This window comes from Embiotoca jacksoni, unplaced genomic scaffold, assembly GCF_022577435.1.
Source record: "Embiotoca jacksoni isolate LCO1_2020_lvr unplaced genomic scaffold, fEmbJac1.0.p SCAF_26, whole genome shotgun sequence".
In the NCBI taxonomy this organism is placed as follows: domain Eukaryota; kingdom Metazoa; phylum Chordata; class Actinopteri; family Embiotocidae; genus Embiotoca; species Embiotoca jacksoni.
Window position 1 is genome coordinate 6,182,133 of NW_027185377.1, and position 18,573 is coordinate 6,200,705.

The 18,573-nt window shown below is 42.8% G+C and overlaps 2 protein-coding genes across 3 annotated transcripts in view; one reads left to right on the forward strand and one right to left on the reverse strand.

Moving 5' to 3' along the window:
* Nucleotides 1-18,573, reverse strand: part of dock1 (dedicator of cytokinesis 1) — a 174,254-nt gene that overhangs the window by 64,865 nt on the left and 90,816 nt on the right. The window lies entirely within an intron of this gene.
* The window catches only part of LOC138204831 (inhibitory synaptic factor 2A), a 30,266-nt gene continuing 15,796 nt past the window's right edge, over nucleotides 4,104-18,573 (forward strand). Inside the window, exons 1-2 of the mRNA XM_069160371.1 lie at nucleotides 4,104-4,539; nucleotides 13,857-15,090. Of these exons, the coding sequence (XP_069016472.1) occupies nucleotides 13,862-15,090 (1,229 nt within the window). The 5' untranslated portion in view covers nucleotides 4,104-4,539; nucleotides 13,857-13,861. The remainder of the gene's footprint in view (nucleotides 4,540-13,856; nucleotides 15,091-18,573) is intronic.

Below are 18,573 nucleotides of genomic sequence, written 5' to 3' on the forward strand. Positions count from 1 at the left end.
ACAGATACAACGCTCAACAGTCTCATGCACGCTGTGCGGACGGATGCACTCACGGTCTCGGACGACAGATCGGACATGAAGTTGAACGGTGACTACTTTACTGAACTAAAGCTGCGTATATATGTAATGTGGGAATCAACAACAGTTCAGACTAATTAGTTCATTTCAGACAAAAAGATTCCAGTGCCATTTGAATCTGTGGTGAGTCTCAACAAAGGTATGTTTCCCATTAAAATGTTGAAAAAAAAAAAAGAAAAAAAAACTTCTGCAAATTGGAAATATTTCCATGTGAATACATTGAAAAAAGATGTGATAATATTACATAATCAATCGAGCAACAGTAACCCCGATACATCATTGCATTTCACTGTTGCTTCCAATCTATGTTGACATTTGTGCTTTATCACATCTCTTCTGATCTGTATGCCTTCATTTATTTCCATTTTGGCTGTTTTCTCATGGAGAGGTGGAATGCAACTCTGAGTGACAGTATGATATTTAGCAGAAGCCAAAGCAGATACAACATCAAGATGTATGACACAAATCTGTTTAACATCTTCTCCTTTGTGATATGGCAGCTTCCACACCTGAGCCTCATCCACTTGTTTTGATGGCAATATTTCACATTTATTGGACTGTATTGTAGAGAAGCTATTGTAAGATTTTGTGCCTTTCTTTTCTGGAGAGTAGAGATGCTTCTATAAACTGAATCAGTGACATCAGTATGTGCAACCCGGAAACTTTTTTTCCCCCTCAATGCACAAATTGAAAATACACTCATTAAAAAGAAAACAGAAAAATGCACATATTGAAGACAATGATAGCGCAGTCACAACCAGTAGCAACTCTGTAGGCAAATTACAAACCACAGAATCCATAGATCAATTTACAATCCCAAAATGCAGGCAGCAAAAACTGAAAACAAGCGTGGTTAGAGTCCTTCTTTGACCACAGTGCTGCCTCTATAGTACATGTGAGGGACAAGGTCATTAAATAAGAGTCCCCTGAGGGCCCGGCTTTGAGGTAATGAAATCAATAGGAGAGCAGAGACACTCCAGTGACTTGTCCACTGTCACTGGTTTATCCATCTGAGAAACAGTTTGCTTACACAGGCAGATCTCTGAGCAGATTCCAATAAAAGAAAACGGCAGAGCCTGTTCCATCCCCGAGTACTGTAGATATCACCTCCCAGAGGAGCTCTAGTCATTAAACAAATGCCATTACCCTCGGTTCAAATCTACAACACTTCCCGAGCACCGACATGTTCCAAGGTCAAATCTTTACAAATATTATTCAGCTTTCTCCCATGTCAAACCTGCAGCTTGTCGCTGCTTGGCAGAGCAATAACAAGGTTGTGAAGCAGATGTGTTGCTGTCACTCCAAAACAAGAAGCCGGGTCTCATAAAATTTTGTTGTGAGTGCAGTGTTCAGCACCTGGAAGGTGCAGTCAGTCAGAAAGCGAGGATGTTTTATGTCATGTTGCAGGAAAGTGAAATGAGGCGAGGGGGTGAACGCAGAAGAGCAAAATTTCTATTATGTGTCATCAAGGACTTGGCTGAAAGAGCTGTGATGCAGTGAGACAGAGATAAACAAAGGAAGGAGATCTAATAAGGATACACGTGAACTGAATACAAGACTCAGCTAAAATTTCAGTCACTTCTCCCTTTTAATTCTCTGCAGATCTTTTGGCACCCACCTCCACAGCTGGATTTTGAATTTTCCACAGCTGTCAGTTATAATCAGACGTCAGAGGTGTCACGTATTCCCTCAGTCATATACATATCAAGGGCAATAATTGCAGGTGTTCCAGGATATGGAAAATGTTTTCCTCCTAATTTGTAGTTTCCATCACATATATGTAGCTTAACTTCATTCTCACAGTTCAGTTGTTAAAGGTCACCAAGATGGGGAACCATCCTGTATCACAAATGTGTATAACACCCGTTGAAAACTGCTTACCACATAAATAGCAAGAAAAATAACTCATAACAACAACTTGGATTTAATGATGATGAGAGAAGAATTTAATGGCAAAAAATTATCTGGTAATAGGGAGTGATCCAGCAGAGGAAAATGTTCCTAATAACAATTTAGTATCGACAGGGAAATAGACTTAATGTTTATCAACGACATGTAATAATGAGAATTGTCACATTAAGAGGAACGTGGTTTACGATGAGGAAAGATAGGTCGGCTGTTTTATGAGAACTTGATTTGACCAAAAAAAAGATGAATTTTCAAATTATTGAATTAATTTTTTTCTGACATTAAAAAGATATTATTAAAAAAAAGTTGCAAAAGCTTATATAAATTTGATGAATGGGTTTTACATTTTATAAAAAATGTCAGTGGACCCTTTCAGCCCCAAGTCATTGAATTCTAGGCCTGCGTAACAAACAATACATCTTGACTTCTCAATGGTGAACGGTGCTGTTAGTCTTTATGAGGGCTGGGTATTGTTAAAATAAATTCTGTACCAGAAACTTTTGTCAATACCAACTGAACTTTTAAGAAAAATAAAATGACTTTGAGTCAAAATGGTACAAATCTGTAGTTTTCATGCAGTTTAGAGGAGGGGAGGGGCACCCAGGTTATTTTTCTGCAGCTACAATTAAAAGATGTTCCCAAAACGCCTCACATGCAAGTTATCGCTACGGGCTACAACTTACCGATGTTCCATAAATGCCTCAAATGCCATACGGACAAAATAATTGTTTGAAAAGAGAAATAAGATGTTCTAATGTAAGCTTAGCTCATTTAAGTCATTATATCTACATGGGCCGCCTGCCCCAAAAGAGGCTACTTATAGTAAATGCTGTGACTCACTGACTCCTGCGTATACGTAACAAAAGTTATGGTAAGTATTGAAATTTTGTACTCAATGACAAGGCATTTTTCAATAGTAGATAGTACCGAAGCAGTTCAGTTGGTGCCATAAAAGTATCAAAACTCGGTACCCTTGTCTTTAGCATTTGTGTTACGGGAAACTGTGCATTGTTTATCTGCTTCTGGTCTGCACTGGTAAATATAATATATATGAAAACGTTCACATACAATATCGCACACACACTACACAGCAGCTGCTGCTGTCTGGAGAGCTGCAGCTCATTACCATGGTACCTGAGGCTTAAAGCAGAACTTGGGTTTTTCCTGTTGGAGAATAAGGGTTCACTTTGGCTCCAACAACATCCATCCATCCATCCATGCATACACAGCTACACTTTTACATGATCAGGGTTTCAGTGAGTGTGTTACTTCCCTCTCTCCTCATTTAGCTCATTAAATACAACAATAGTGCGACGCAAATCCAATTAGGTCAGAGGTAAATGCACACTCCCAGATGAAAAACAGCTCTTCTCCTGCCCAAACAGTGTTAACTTCTGACTATGGCAGATGGACAAATAGCTGAGAGGAAATCAGGCAAACGTGCTCTTGAGAGGGGCACCTTCTTCTCACACAGAGAAATGCTGGGAGGACTTGGGGAAATTGATACGCTAGAGGGTGAATAAAAGGTAGACAATACATGGCGAGCAATCACGCCACGGAGATGCCAAGCAACACAAAGAAGAAATACGGACACAGGTGTGCGTGCAAACTGGAGAATCTGAAACACATCTGTTGGTGTCTTTCTTGAGACGCACGCTCGCACGCCAGGCTGCAGAGCTGTGTGAAAAAAGTCAACGAGATCCACTCAAAGTTTGGAGTTGAATTCTTTTGCTCCTGGCTCCAGGGAGTAAAGCTTTGATGATCTGAGGCAAAGATGTGCAATATGGTCTCCATGGAAGTGAGGTCAGCGACAGAACTGCTTAATCTGATGATGAGATAAAGGGATGGCGCATAAACGTGCCAGATGTAGCCAAAAACCAGAGCGCTACTTTCATCCACTGCAACCTTACCTCCTCCTCCTCCTACCACACTCTTCCTCCCTCTCTCCCTCTGTCTCTTTCATGCTCCCTCCCCCTCTCACTTAATCTCCCTCTCTCTCTCCCTCTCTCTCTCCCTCTCTGTCTCTAGTGCTCTCTGTCTGTCTCTCTCTCTCTCTCTCTCTCTCTCTCTATACACAGACAAACAGAAAAGAGGAGAAAGCCAGAGAGCAGAGCTGCAGCAGCACGATGGGGATATTCTGCCTGCGTGGGCTCCGTCGCTGAGGCGTCCGGAGTTCAGCCACAGCGTGTGCGTGTGCATGTGCATGTGTGCCTGCTCGTGTGTGAGCCCCCAGCCGACAGCCCCGCGGAAAAAGGAGAAGAGGGGGAACAGAGGAGAGCGGGTGGAGAGGAGGTGAAGAGAAAGGGGGGAGTGTTGACTCTGTCTGGGGCTGAGAGGAACCTCCACCACTGGATCAGAGGACGCCGATGTGCAACAACTACTCCAACTACTGCCGCCGCAGCTCCTGCTCCGCCTGCCTGTCCTCTCAACTTCTACCATGGCATAGCTTCCTTTTCCAGCTCGCTTCTAATCCATTAAGGAAGACGGGCACGCATGGGCACAACCGGGGATCTCGGCTATCACATCCTGTACGTCAGTAATTCACAGTCTGAGGTGAGTTGCTTCCTCTTCTCCTCTATTTCACCTCTCGGTCTGCAAATGCACGGGGGAAAGTCAGTTCAAATAACCTCTGGAGAGGGGAAATCCAAGTAATCTGCCCCGCTCAGTGCAACTGAGCCCTGGATGAGCCACGAGGACTATTCCTTCCGAAGATTTTCCCTTTCAGTCAGCTGATCGAATATGAAATATGTGTGGCAGATGAAAGGAGGTAAATCTCAGATTGATTTTATGCATAGCTGCGTCCGCTGCTGTGAAGTGATGACGGGAGATATTAGGCAGTGGTTGTGGAATGTGCCGAGTTTGATAGATGATTTAGTCACTTTAGAAAACTTTAAACATGAATATGTTCAAACATCCAGGGGAAGAAAAAAACCAACAACCTCAGTGCCAGTGCTGGCTGATATTCATCTGATCTGACAGGTCAGTTTTTTGTTTCCAAGTGATTCCAGATTTAACCTGACTGGATCGTGCTTGCGTACAAGGACCTCGCATGATGCTGCATTTCCTCTCAGTTTTTTTTTTTTTTTTTTGCAGCTGAGTGAGTGTTACATAAATCACAATGATATCTAAACCAGAAGGAAAACCAATGTTGCATGAAGCTGTCGTCCCATGTATGTAAGGCGTCAATGTGTTGAAGGCAGGTAGTTTGCAGCGCAAAGGAATAGGTAATGAGAGCCGGGCAGCAAACAGTTGGCTGCATCTGATGAAGGACCTTAACTGAAGACTAATCTAGATTAATGGACTGGGTGAAGTCACCATCTCCTTACAGATTATTGGTGCATGGGTGTGTGGGTGTGTGGGTGTGTGTGTGTGTGAGAGAGAGGAGGAGGGGGAGGGGAGAGGGGTGAGAGGGAGACTACGGGCTGCCTAGAACCTCCCTCACATCTCAACAGTCCTTCAGTTGCCACACAAAACGCATGTCAGTCCCACTCATCCCCACAAACCTCCTGCTATCGCTGGCAGTCTCCCCCCTTCAACCACAGCTCACATCAATTCTCTGATACAATCTCGCCTCTGCTTTATTTCACTTTACGAAGACGCTGATAGGAGGACAGAAGGAGGCAGATGAAGATAGATAGGGAGGAGGAAGAGATATAGAGCAAGAGGAAAAAGAGAAGGCAGGAGAGGATATATAAAAAAAAAATGTTCTTACAATTAAAGGGTATTTACGTGCCGACACTTGAGAGTGACAGGAAAAGTACAGAACTGCTGTCACAGTGTTATTCATGGAATGTAAATACAATTATATAAAATTACAAGGGAGGGATGAAAGCAGGATGTTGCCCAAAAAAAAAAAAAAAAAAAAAAAAGAGATGACATGTTCTCCTTCATCCGTCGGTGCTCGTCTTACTTTAACCTTCACGCTGCCTCGGTGAGAACTGGGCAGGGCAGTCCAGGACTGATGAGTGTGACGGCCCTAACGCCTCACAGCTAATCTGTATTTTTGTAGGAATCGGTGATATCAGGCAACCCTTCACCCCGCACTGCTCCAGAGAGAGGGAAAGAGGAAAATCCCACGCATCCAAAGGAAAAGCAGTGTGTGCATGCCCTCCCTCTGTGCACGAACACACAGACCTACATGGGCATGGCGAGATAGAACAAAGTTACAACAACATACAGGCATGCCGTGCGCACATAACAGAGAAGTGGCAGGGGGTTGGGGATGCGAGGGGGTGAGAGTTGGCCCGCGCCAAAGTGCAAAGGGGTTTCGGAGCGAGCGGTGAAGTGTGCGCTCGCCTCCCTCGGCCCTGCTCACCGGGAGGGGTACTCATTCATCCAGAAAACAAATTACTCTCCTATGAAAGAATGACTGTTTTTGAAACAAGCCAGATGTTACCTTTCATGTGCTAATAGGGTTATTCATTAAGAGTCAGGTTTTTTTTTTCTTCTTCTTCCCCACAACAATGCCAAGCAATTGAGGTGCATTGTTGTTGAAGAGGCGACGGTGGGTTTGACTTCATACGCCTGTTGCATACAGAAAAGGAGAGACTTTGCGCCTGATGTCACATGGTTGTTGTTTGCCAGTGTGCGTTGGTGAGTGAAGCATGTGTTTCCCACTGCTTAGCTGTAGGGGCCCAGTCAGCTGGGGCTCCAATAGACCCGGAGGCCGAGGAGCAGAAGTTGGGGAGTTTTTAGAGAAAAAGCATATTTCTAAAGAATATTGTATTTATTTATGTATTATTACTTTTAGGGCTGCTGTTTTGTTTATAATGCAGTATAGGTGTAGCGAAAATTGCCCAATACAATTTCCCGAAGGTGACAGTTTGTTCTGACAAACGACCCAACATCTGGATATTCAATATCCAATTACATAAAACGAAACAAATTCTGACATTTCAGAAAGTTGAAAAAGCAGATGTTTTGGTTTTGCTTGACGTGTCCGTCGATCAATTAATCGTTTTAGCACAAATTACTCATGGCTTGATGTTCTCACAAACAACACTGAGACTATTTTCTGACACAAGTTATTGATCTAAGCAGGTGGAGGCCAGAGGTCAGGCTCAGTTGTCATCAAAGCTGCTACGGCTTAATGCGAGTTTGTACCATTAATTGTGTGCTCACCGTTGGATCCAGGAAAGATCTTGGGGGTTATGTTGTGGTAAGAATGGAGATTTATCAATTACGTGTTATGCAAACAGTAACTGTACAGAAGTCACATCAAGTAGTTTTAAGTTTGTTGCTGAAAGTGTAGAATCTAAATCCATGTTCAAATGCATGAACAACCAGGATGATTTGATCGTATTAAAACCTTCTCTCCATAAAATCTTGAAATTCAGTAACAGTTTCATGGAGGTTGTCTCTATATTATTGCTTTCATGGGATTCAGTTGAGCTGACCAAATGATATATCTCGCCAACAAGACGGCATGACTTTTGGCATCTTTCTTCTTTGGTCTTTTACTCATGGATTTTCCTCCAAAGCTTCATGTTCCCTTTTCATCTCTACCTCGGTCTATTTTACTGCACATTCGATTCTATTCCATCCAAGCACGGTAACAACTCAACATTCTTCCGTCATGCATCTCTTTATTCTCGTCTATTCCATCCTGGTGGTGTGCGAGTGTCTTTTTCTTTTCCTCTGCTAGGGATGACTATGAGGAATGCGAAAGCAGCAGGGGAGTTCTCTAGTTACCCATCAGCTTTGAAACCTCAGCGTGTCTAGAAGGCAAAGAGAAAGACAGAAAGACATGTATAGAAGGCAACAAAGGGGAAGACAAAGAGAAGACGAGGAGAACAAAAAAAACAAAAAAAAAGTGAACAGAAGGGAGAGATATAATGTTCTGTGGAGACACAAAGAGCAGGGAAAAAAAAAAGGAAGAGTGATCTGATGCATCTTGATTAGAGCAGGCAGCCTCTGCAGCATACATCCGCTACTCAGGTCTGATCTCCATCTACAGTTGCCTGTATGTTCAGTGACGTACTGACAGGCTTCCTGAGAATTCATTAAGATCCCAAGAGCCCACCTGGGTGCAAGTGTATCACAGAGAGCCAACTGTCTACAGCGAGTGAAGAAATAACAAAGAAAAACAAGAAAAATTCAGCAGGGACAAAGTGAGTAAAAATATAATAAAGCTACAATGTCTGTAGGCTACATTCCAAGGATAACAAGAGCGCCCCATAAATATAGCAGTAGGCCGGCGTACAGTATAGCTACGTTATTCCATGACAGTAATTCTTAGTAACATACACAGTAGGGGTAGAAAAAAATACCTAATGACTTGCACAAGACACGTTCCAAGGCTCCATGTAGAGGCTGTTTAGATGTACCTCATGCAGCGGCTCTCAAACACATTTTTATTTTGAAATCAACAACCGAAAGCAATAAAAAAAAATACGAGGAAAATTTAAATGTATAAGCATATGTCTTGCACACGTGGATTTTCAGTAACAGCTGTGCATATGGTAGAGATTGCTGCGGATTAACAGCAAATCTGGATTCATTCTGTTCTAGTATCAGGCTGCTGACATTCAGACAAACGATACGATTATGTAAATATTCACAGTAAAGCTAAATCATTTTGAATCATCCATAAGGCCTGGTCGACCAGTTTGGGGAGATCTGGTTTTAATCTAAGGTCCAGTGTGTTCATCTGATGGAGAGACATTTCGGTCAGATCTCGATGTGTTTGTGACCAGGACTGAAAGGGGAAAACATCCTGCCTTTTGCCTCTGTTTATAATGGAGGACATTTCATGCTCTAAACAAAAAACATGTCACTGGTGTCATTTAGTCATTACTGCAAATGATGAAGGTGAAAATTCTGGGTGGAAAAAAAACTTTTAAAATGGTACTTAGCAACAGAGCAGTGGTGTGTGATGGCTGAGCAACAATCACTTGAAAGACAATCCCTTAAAATCCTGTGATTTCCAGAGCTCCGCTGCGGCATTAAGCTACCATTAACTGACAAAAGATTTGCTGCATTCGGTGCCGGCCTAATGCACTGATGTTATCCCTCAACACTGACTTGTACAGTCGCTCATCCAGCTACATACTGTATATACCCTCACACCACACCCTGAGAGTGCACTAAGGCTGGCTCACATGGTGCAGACATAAAATAAAAACCCACACTGTTGGATGACCTTACCAACAAGAGCTTTTTTTTACTGCATAATCAGCGAGCTCTTAAGAGACAGATCAAAGACTACTATGCCCTGTGTAATTATGAGCAGAGGCTGACGGAGGGTGGGCGGGAGGAGGAGGGGGGGAGGGAAGAGGAAAATATAACGAGAGTAGATGACAGTAGAGTTTGGCACTTCCAACGCCTGTGATGGTACTTTCACTCCTTTCTTAAAGGCCGCTCTGCGCTGTAATAATGTAAAACTGTGGCTATTCTATTTATCATGCAGCACAAGGTCAGACTTCAAGTTCATTTTGTCATTAATTCAAAAACACAATACTGCTGGCATAAATGTATGTGTGATTTGTTACTACAAAGCCATTATTGGAAAGTTTGGGCATTGCAGTACATTGCCAAAAGTATTGGCAAACATTACACCCATAAAGTATAGGAGTATTGAAGATCTCATTCCAAAGACAATGGTATTTATGTATTAATATGTACTATAATAGCATCTATATGCTTCTAGGATGGCTTTTTCTCAAAATGCAGGAACCAGGCTGCAGGAATGTGCTCCCATTCAGCCACAAGAGCATAAGTAAAGGTTGATCACTCCCACCTCGCAGATGGGAGATCCAGATCATCCCAAAAGTGTTGGCTGGGGTTGAGGTCATGATCTCTGTGCAGACAGGTTCATACCAAGATGAGCAGCACACCTCAAACTGCCACTGCTACATAGATGGAGGCAAATTTTTGTTCAAAATACAATAATTTTCTCAATTCATACTAACAAGCCGATATCTTAAAAAGCCCTAGAGTAGTATGTAGCCATACGAGTAGAGTTGTACTACTTGTACTAACCTGCCAATAAAATATTTACACCTTTTATGCTCAATATATATTTGAGCTGTTTAAGTAATTTAAAAGAAGAATAGAGGATAATGGAAAAGCCCAACAGACACCCACTGCTTAAACAAGAAAATATGTTTACATTGCTGTTGCTCATTGACATGTCGAGGCATATTTCCAGTGTTTAATCAATTCACCGGTTTCCTGACTATATTAATGAATTTTCCCTTCGGTGAAGCAGAAGCGATAAAACTAAATTAATCGGGCTGGAAGTTACGGCAAACATTCAGTCCTCAGGCTGAATCAGGACACTGACATTTTCCACCTTTGAAGATTTTCCTCCATCGACAGCCAAAACTTTAAGGAGGCAACTGCCATTCACAAAACTGCTGACTCATATGTAATTTAAAATAATGCCAGTGTGGGGCACCCATTAAAGGAACATGTGCTCTAAGCATAAAAAGCACTTCTATCAAAGAATAATCAATTGCATTACTGCAGTAACCTGGATTGTCCTTGCAGCACTCCAAATAATGTCTAAATTAACAGAAAAAATGTTCTCAAGAATATGAAGTACTCAACAGGCTCTGATCTGTAGAAATAACCCAAATAGTGACCCATAGTGCAAGTACGATGGCCATGAGCTGTGCTGCTAAAACCAGGTCAGACATGGACATGTCGACGTGTTTTGCCATGTGCATGTGACCCTGTGAGGTCTGTTTTTGGTCTGTGTGGAAAAATAGTGGGTCAGTTCACTTCACTAACTTGCCCCTAAAATTAAAAAAAAAGGACCAGAGCCACCCTATAAAAGAAGCAATTGTACCAGCCTTGCGTGCTGAATCATGCTGTTTATGCAAGACGGCCAGAGGGTGGTGTTCCAGCCAGAGGTGAGATACAAGTGCTGCTACAGTGGCCCTGGTCTAAACCCACTGGGTAACAAATAAGATACGTGTAGCCAGGGATGGATCATTCAGCCGGCAGTGCCGACATGTCGAAAAGGATCAAATTAAAACCAGGGTATGATACAGTTACTATAAACTGTATGCACTGAGAAGCCTGTGAATAGGGAAAGAAGAATAGAAAGCAATGAGTAAACAGTGTTGATGTTTGTGCTGTCAACTTTGAACAAACACGGCGAGGACAGTGATGGACCAGGAGAGAACAGCCATGCTGGAGAAAATTGTCTGGGAATAATTGTAACATGGTCAAACAGCCAGCAGAAAGGGGAAGAGAAAAAAAAAAACACAGACTTTCTTTGACTGAATGGCTTCAAATGCCGGACAGCCGGGGTAATAATTGGAAAATGAATGTATTGGATTGTGCTATACGCGGCTCTGACTGTCCCACTTTGCATTCTCGTAAATCCCTCCACTTTCACAGCTTAATCAACCTACAGTAATGCCAAGGGGGTCAGGAGTTATTAAGCAATTTTACACTTACTACACAATGGAGATCTTTATGGAAACACTGTTTCTTTGTGTTTCCACTGATAACTACACAATGTGCTTTTAAAAGAAATCCTCCTGACCTTTTTCTGTGTGTGTAACTACACTGATTACAGTTCTATTCACACCAAATCTGGTGATGCAAGAAAAACGTTAATCCTGCCATTCATTTGAATGGGAGTAGTGCTGTTTGGCTGTGGGATTGGGGACTACATGCAGTACAGAGAAAAAAACACAGAATCAACACTTGCCAAAACACAACCAGACGTCATGTAGTGGGGGCCAATCAGAGGACACTTTTCATGTTTATAGAGTTTCCATTCTCTTTTGTCTACGATTTCACATCTGTTACAAACTAAAATGTCCCTAAAAATACAACTTTACTGCGATGAAGACAAAGTCTGTGACAGGTTCGATTAATGACTCTCACTTCCTTAATTACTTATAATAATAATAATGACAATAACAATTCCTGTACAGTATTGGAAGTGCCCACACACCCTTGATTCTGTGGGTATTAGTGTCTCTGTGTTTTCCTAATTCTAGTTCTGTGTTGGGGTTTTAAAGATTACAGTGTTCCCTGGTCATTTGGTCACGTTAGTAATTACCTGTCTGCTGAGAATCAAACAAACATCTGGCTGCACAGCAGACAGCTGCCATCTCTAACCTATCTGTATGGGCACGCTGTGCTGCTCTCAGTCTGGCAATGTTTGACTGGCTTCATGGAAGGATCGTCAATCTGCAAAGTTGCTGGGCTCATCTGTCTTTCATGGCTTTTTCAGTTTCGAACATCAGGGATTTTTTTGGGGTCTTTATTTAAAATGTCCGTTCAAACATTACAGGGCAAGAATCTCAGTGGCCACGAGATAATTGGCATTTGGCAAAGTCTGAAAGGTAGGTATTATGTACCGAGGGAAGACATCATGGCACTGTCTTGATTTGTCATGCTCAGTGTGGAGACAAACAGCTCTCCAATTTTTGAGCTCTTGCACGGAGGAGGAGGAGGAGGAGGAGGAGGAAGATTGAAAATGACTGAACGATTATGCCAAAATGTAAAATTGCCATGTTTACAGATGGTACTGCTTAATGTCTGTAGACAAGCCTCTTGTGTTTGATGTTAAATAAGTGAGTTAAAGATAGGTGGATATCTGTCTCCCAGAAGAGACCCAGCGTGCTTTAATTCAATAATACAGAAGCAGTGTGATAGATGGTCCTGATGGATAAGACAGGGAGGAAAAATACCCCTTACATCGCTGCCAGGTAGGAAAACAGACAGGTTTGATGCAGGAAGTCATTCTCTGTTGACAGAGAGCCGTCATGGCGGTTAAGCTGAGGAGGATAATTGTCCTATCTGATGCAGCATCTACACGAGGGTGTGGAGTGTTTACTTATTGTAAATCTGCAGGCAGGCAGAAGGGGAATTATATTTCTGTCGGAGGCTCGGAGGCACACTGCAGAGTCACGATGCCACGACCGTACCTGCAGTAGTGGAGAGAGATAATTTATTATCTACCGCTCGTTCCTCCTTAGGGGGTTGTTGTACAGTTCTCTGACAAAAGTTTGTCTGTTTGCAGGGATCATCTCCATTTTGTTCTCAGCATTTCTCTGTTCATTTAGAAAAGGGAAGATGAAGAGGCATCATGTTGGGGGAGTACAAATACACCACGAGGGCCCCAAAATCCTATTTTTATTCTTAACTGTGAGAGGGAAAGGTCAGACACTGAAGAATCATGCTGAGTCTAATGAACCGCGGAAATAAACTGCTGACCTCAGTAGTATTAACAAAGTACGTTTGAGTGTGTGAGAGCATGGTTACACTGTTACTGCAAGTGCAGTGCCTGATAACCACTGCAAAATACAGAGACACAAACCCTCATCAATTTAGAAAGTGAGAGAGGATGAGGAGGATCTGATGATGAAAGAGGCTTTAACTGGCAGCAATAAAAGAATGAAAATTATGTTGAAAATGGAGTTATTGCTTTCAGAGAGAAGATTAAAGGCATCATGGAAATCTCCTATAATTATTCTGAGGGAATGCTAACGCCATAAACCAAGCAGTGTTTCAGTAAATAAACACTCAACAACTGGCAAGCACAAAAAAAACCAAGAAATCTGGCAATAGAAAAAAGACATGAAAGGGTTTTTTCTTTGAAGGATTAATGTACTTCCAAGATATAAACCACACCTTTAGTCTCTAATGTGAGGGAATTATATCAAACATCACTGACTTTTTCCAATCAGTTCTTTTAAAATCAGTGTTTGCTATGTTTTTGTCATGCACAGGCGTCTAATAGAAGCACTTTGATCATATTCCCTAAATAATTACTGTTTCCTCGCTTGTCCCTAAGCTTAGAGAGCATGTGTGTTTAGTTGAGTGGGATATAGCCGTCAGGCATGGCTCTGTCTAAGCCACTCATTACTGATGATTAACACAGCTTCTTTCTTCATGCCTCTTAGGAAACATGGTGAGCAAGGAGGGTGGCAAATGCATGCTCACCAACTCAGAGTCTGACTCGGACGCAGCGCCCCTGCCCTCCACCTCGCTGGCGCTGGAGGTGAAGTATTCCCTGGAAGCCAGCCGACAGGTGAGGAAGAGGAACAAGGCCTTGCAAGTGCGTTTCAAGGACATCTGCGAGGCGCAGAACGAGCAAAGGGAGGCGGAGCTGCAGGCGGCGGGAAAAGGTGGCAAGCCGATGTCGTACAAAGTGGCGTATCGCAAGTACATGACTGTCCCGGCCCGCAGATCCATTCCAAACGTCACGAGGAGCACAGGTGTCCAGACGTCCCCCGACCTGAAGAAACGGTATCAGACTTTCCCCTTTGAGCGCAAAAAAGGCCACACCTTCAAACACGTGGCAGCCGTGGAAACTTATAAAGGTCAGAACAACGGTTTTGTCATGGAGGTGAAGCAGTCGAAGGCAGCCGAGCGGGGTTTAGATGAGGAGGAGGTGGGAGCCTGTGGGGGTAGCGGAGTCCTGAGGACCAGGGCTCTGCTCCATACTAATGAGTGCATTGCCACAGTGGAGAAGCACACTGCACCTGATGGCCTGTGCTCTGACGCTCTGCTGCTCAGTTGCACTGCAGACACAGAGCGCCTTGCAGACACACCGAGAGGAAGCGGAGTCGGAGCACAGGCTGAGTACCAGCTCTGCAGTATCCCGTCCAAAGCCAGAACAGGATTACAACACAGGGAGGCCGACACGGACCGCTCAGTCAAGAGGCAGCTGCTCAACCTGGAGGAGGGCTCGTCCCGAACCCTGCCGGAGAGGGCCTCCAAGGTTACGGGCCCCATCGCCTGGAACTCCCTCACACAGGTGGAGTGCCTGGACAGTCCATCTGTGCGGAGCAAGCGGAAGAAAGGTCTGCAGCTCAACGGGCTATCGAGTGAGACGCTACCACGATCCAGCGGAGGCTGTACAACGCAGGCACAGTGCCACAGCGGACAGTTATCCGCCCGGCCTATACGGGGCATGGAGGAGCCTCTGTCACCCTGCATAGGTGGTGAGGCTGACGCGGCACCATCTGACCAAATACAGGAAGCCTGTAAGCAAATAGTGCCTATGAATCAGGACGGGGATGTTAAAGCACAGCTCCAGGCCATGGAAAATCTCATCAGCTCCAGTCAGGAGACCATCAAGGTGCTGCTGGGGGTCATCCAGGAATTGGAAAAGGGAGAGGCCCACAGAGAAGGGTAAGACATCTCACATGAAGCCTCTACTTTTCACTAAGAGTGCATTGATTGGATTTTTTTTTTTTTTTTTTCCCTCCCCTGGCACAGATTCCAATATTTAAACTCATTTCAAGTTTTTCCCAAATTTACAATCTGTAAAATTAACTTAATCGAACTCAAAACAAACATTTTTATGCAAAGTACCATGAGGTCAGAGACTGATGTAGCACAAAAAAACGAGTCAGCAGCCAGCCATGACTGAATTCACTGTGGAAACATGATTTTGTAACGACAATGATATACATAAGAAAATAAAACAACAACTATTGATTGGTCACGTCAGGGTTGAAACCTGCTCTGCCAAATAGTATGACGCGAGTTGGCGCCTTTGTACTTTAAATTGATGTCAAGCCTATGTTGACAAAAAAAAAAAAAAAAATCATATAAATCCTAACTGAAAAAAAGGGCCAGGAGTTCACGATTCATGATTCTGAATGAACAGGAGAAACACCGCCTTCATGCGTCACATCATTTCTAGATTCAAGGTACGATCTTGTATGTGTGACAGCTGCTCAGCAGAGCTTTGACTGAACCACCACAAAAGTGTCAGAAAAAAGATCAGAAAACATCATAGCTGGGATGATTGTGGCTTTCAACCTGGCTTTCACCTGGATGTGCTCTGCAGGGTGGGTTCCCTCCAGATATGGTGGAGCTGCTGCAGATCCTACTAATAGACATATCGTCTCACTCAATTGGCCCAAGTGGTTTGATGTCCTGTTGTATGAAACCTTGCCTGTATGCACGAGGCCTTTATTCACAGGAAACAGCAGAATCTCCTCACTATTTTAGAATTAAACTAATTAGGACAGTAAAACAAGAGCATGTCTGTCAATCAATATCTGTGGTAATGCAGCCTGGATCAGCCAACATTTTTCCTTTAGAATCAATAAGAATGTTAAAAGTCATATTTTAAATATGTTTGAATATGAGAATTATAAATATCATCCTGAGGAGGGTATCAAACTAGGGAGTGGCACTGCTGAAGGTCTTTTATTGCTTAAGCAAAATACTGAACTCAACATTTAACAATTGGCCTTATCCAGTAACGCTATATTGTTTATCTAGTAAGTCCAAGGCTTTCGGAAAAGTCATGGCCTGTGAAAAAGCTATTTACTGTCCAATGGATACTGAGTTTATACAAAAAGGCGGCAGATAGCATCAAGGCCACTGAAATAGAGGATTGTCTATCCAAAAGGATGAGGACAAACAAAATGGCCAATTTGTTGAGCGAATTGCTGGGGCTTGGCACTCACATCTCTATCTGTTTATTTTTGGGGGGTTTTCTTGGCCGGCCTTGTTTTGAAGTATGAAAGTGAGAAACTCTTTGCAATGACCAAATCCCAAACCTGCGGGGATTACACCCAACTATCAAGTTTATAGCCACGGAGCGACCACAAATACTGCGACTGTATGAAAGCAATGTTCACAGTATCAACTTGACTGAATGAGATGGTTAGACTCCTATTCAAGAGGGCTTGAGCGAGGAACAGATCTTACAGAAGTCTGAGTATACAACACCTAAAAAGGCAATTATCCTCCTCCAATCTTGCACGAGGCCACCTTAATCTGCTTATCACCAAACTCATAAAAGTGTGCCGCGAGTGAAAAAAAAAGAAAAAAGAAAGCAGACATGCAGTGTGGCGCGGGGAGCCGTCTTCAATGCGTTGCCAAGCACATCTGGCTTATCAGATGTGTGTAAAGTGGCAGGTGGGAAGGGAGGGGGAGGGAGGGGGTAGAGGGAGCGGAGGAGAGGACAGGCTTTTTTTTTTTTTTTTTTTTTTAATGAAAATTAGTAACTACTGTTTAATGGCACCATCTGTTCACCCGCATAAAGAAACAAATGCATTGTGTTTCCATTCATTAATTACAAATACCTAAATTTAGTTAAGGTCAGTGAGCAGTGTAAGCCCCTTGTAATCCATCCAAGGCCAAGAGAGCCTCTGTACAAGCACTGTCACCTTTCTCCTGTACATATTTGCAGATTTGCATGTTTTAGCGAGCCAAGAAAAAAATGTCTAATGACTCTTTATTCACACTACATTAACTCCATATTCCCCTAAAATAAATGTCACCGACACATAAAGTAGAAGTGCCCATAGGCTACAGGTGAATTGTGAGTGCAATTACATATGACGTATAACTGCTTATGCTGCTTATGCTGCTTGACATTCATTTTTCATTGAAGAAAATGCAATGCTCAGGATATGCTACTCAGAAATAAATAGAAATTCCATGGCTGTAACAAACAATCTTCCATTATAAAAAACCCACACATATATAATAAAAGGGAGGATAATACTTCATTGACAGCCAAGATCAAAAAGCCATTTCAACGACAGACTGGTTGTCGTGCTGATACTGAGAATCTTTACTTTAATTTCTCTGCCATTCTCCTGATCTGTGTGACCTTAGCAGGAGGATAATGAGTGTGTGGAGTGAAAGAAGAGAATGAACGAGAAGACGAATACTGCTGCAAAGTGGAGGGAACCACTGGTCCCTGACGAAAGTGCAAATTGTAATTTCAAAGTTTTTAAATTATATCCTTTTTATCCCTAAACATAGAAACAATGAGCCACAGTTAAATTTTTATGGTGAAGAAACCAGTCAACTGTGCAAATCAAAGCTGTTGCAAATTCAGAATCCTCTGTTGTTGTTGCAACTGAGACCAAAACAACACATCATAGTTTCATCTAAAATTATCCAAAGTCCAAAAGTGAACTAATTTTAACTGCTGAATCAGAAGTTTAGGCCCTGTGATTGGATGTTTCTAAGCAAAACACTATTTCTATTTGTACATAGACTGTAGAAGGTGCTTTAAAAAAAAAAATTCCAGAGATTGTGCCTATAACAACCCCAAACTTGAATTAAATCAAAGTAATGCCCTTGTGTCGTGACTCCAAGTGCTCCCGCCATGACTAGAATGCTCCCTGTATGTCCGGTTCCGTTCCCCAAATACCAGTCACCCAACATTATCTATGCAAAAATGAATGGGACTTCCAGACACCTAAAACAACTTCTTCTACTTTGTTTTTCAAGAAGAACTGAGACTATTAAAGAAGAAAAGTTGAAAAGGGATTTTAGAGCACATTGACTTGGACCATGTGTACATACACATACACAGTACAGCTTTGCCCGGAGCATGCAGTGCAAGAGTGTGAAGGGTGAGATGCAGTAATAGAGTACATCAATGGTTCCACCCAACAGCACAAAGCTTGGAAATAATGCTGTATCATCAGAGTGTTGGCAGGCCGGGCCCAATTAATCACACTCACGGTGACTTGTTGCTAACCTGTCTATTAGCATTGTGTATGTGTGCGTGCTTTTATTCCTCCGGACTCCCGAGCACTCTGACCTTTGTGAGAGCTCACCATAGTCGCACAAAAAAGGGAAGAGGCTGTGTAAATATACTGTTAATGGCACTTTTGGCTTCACTCTCCCCAGGGA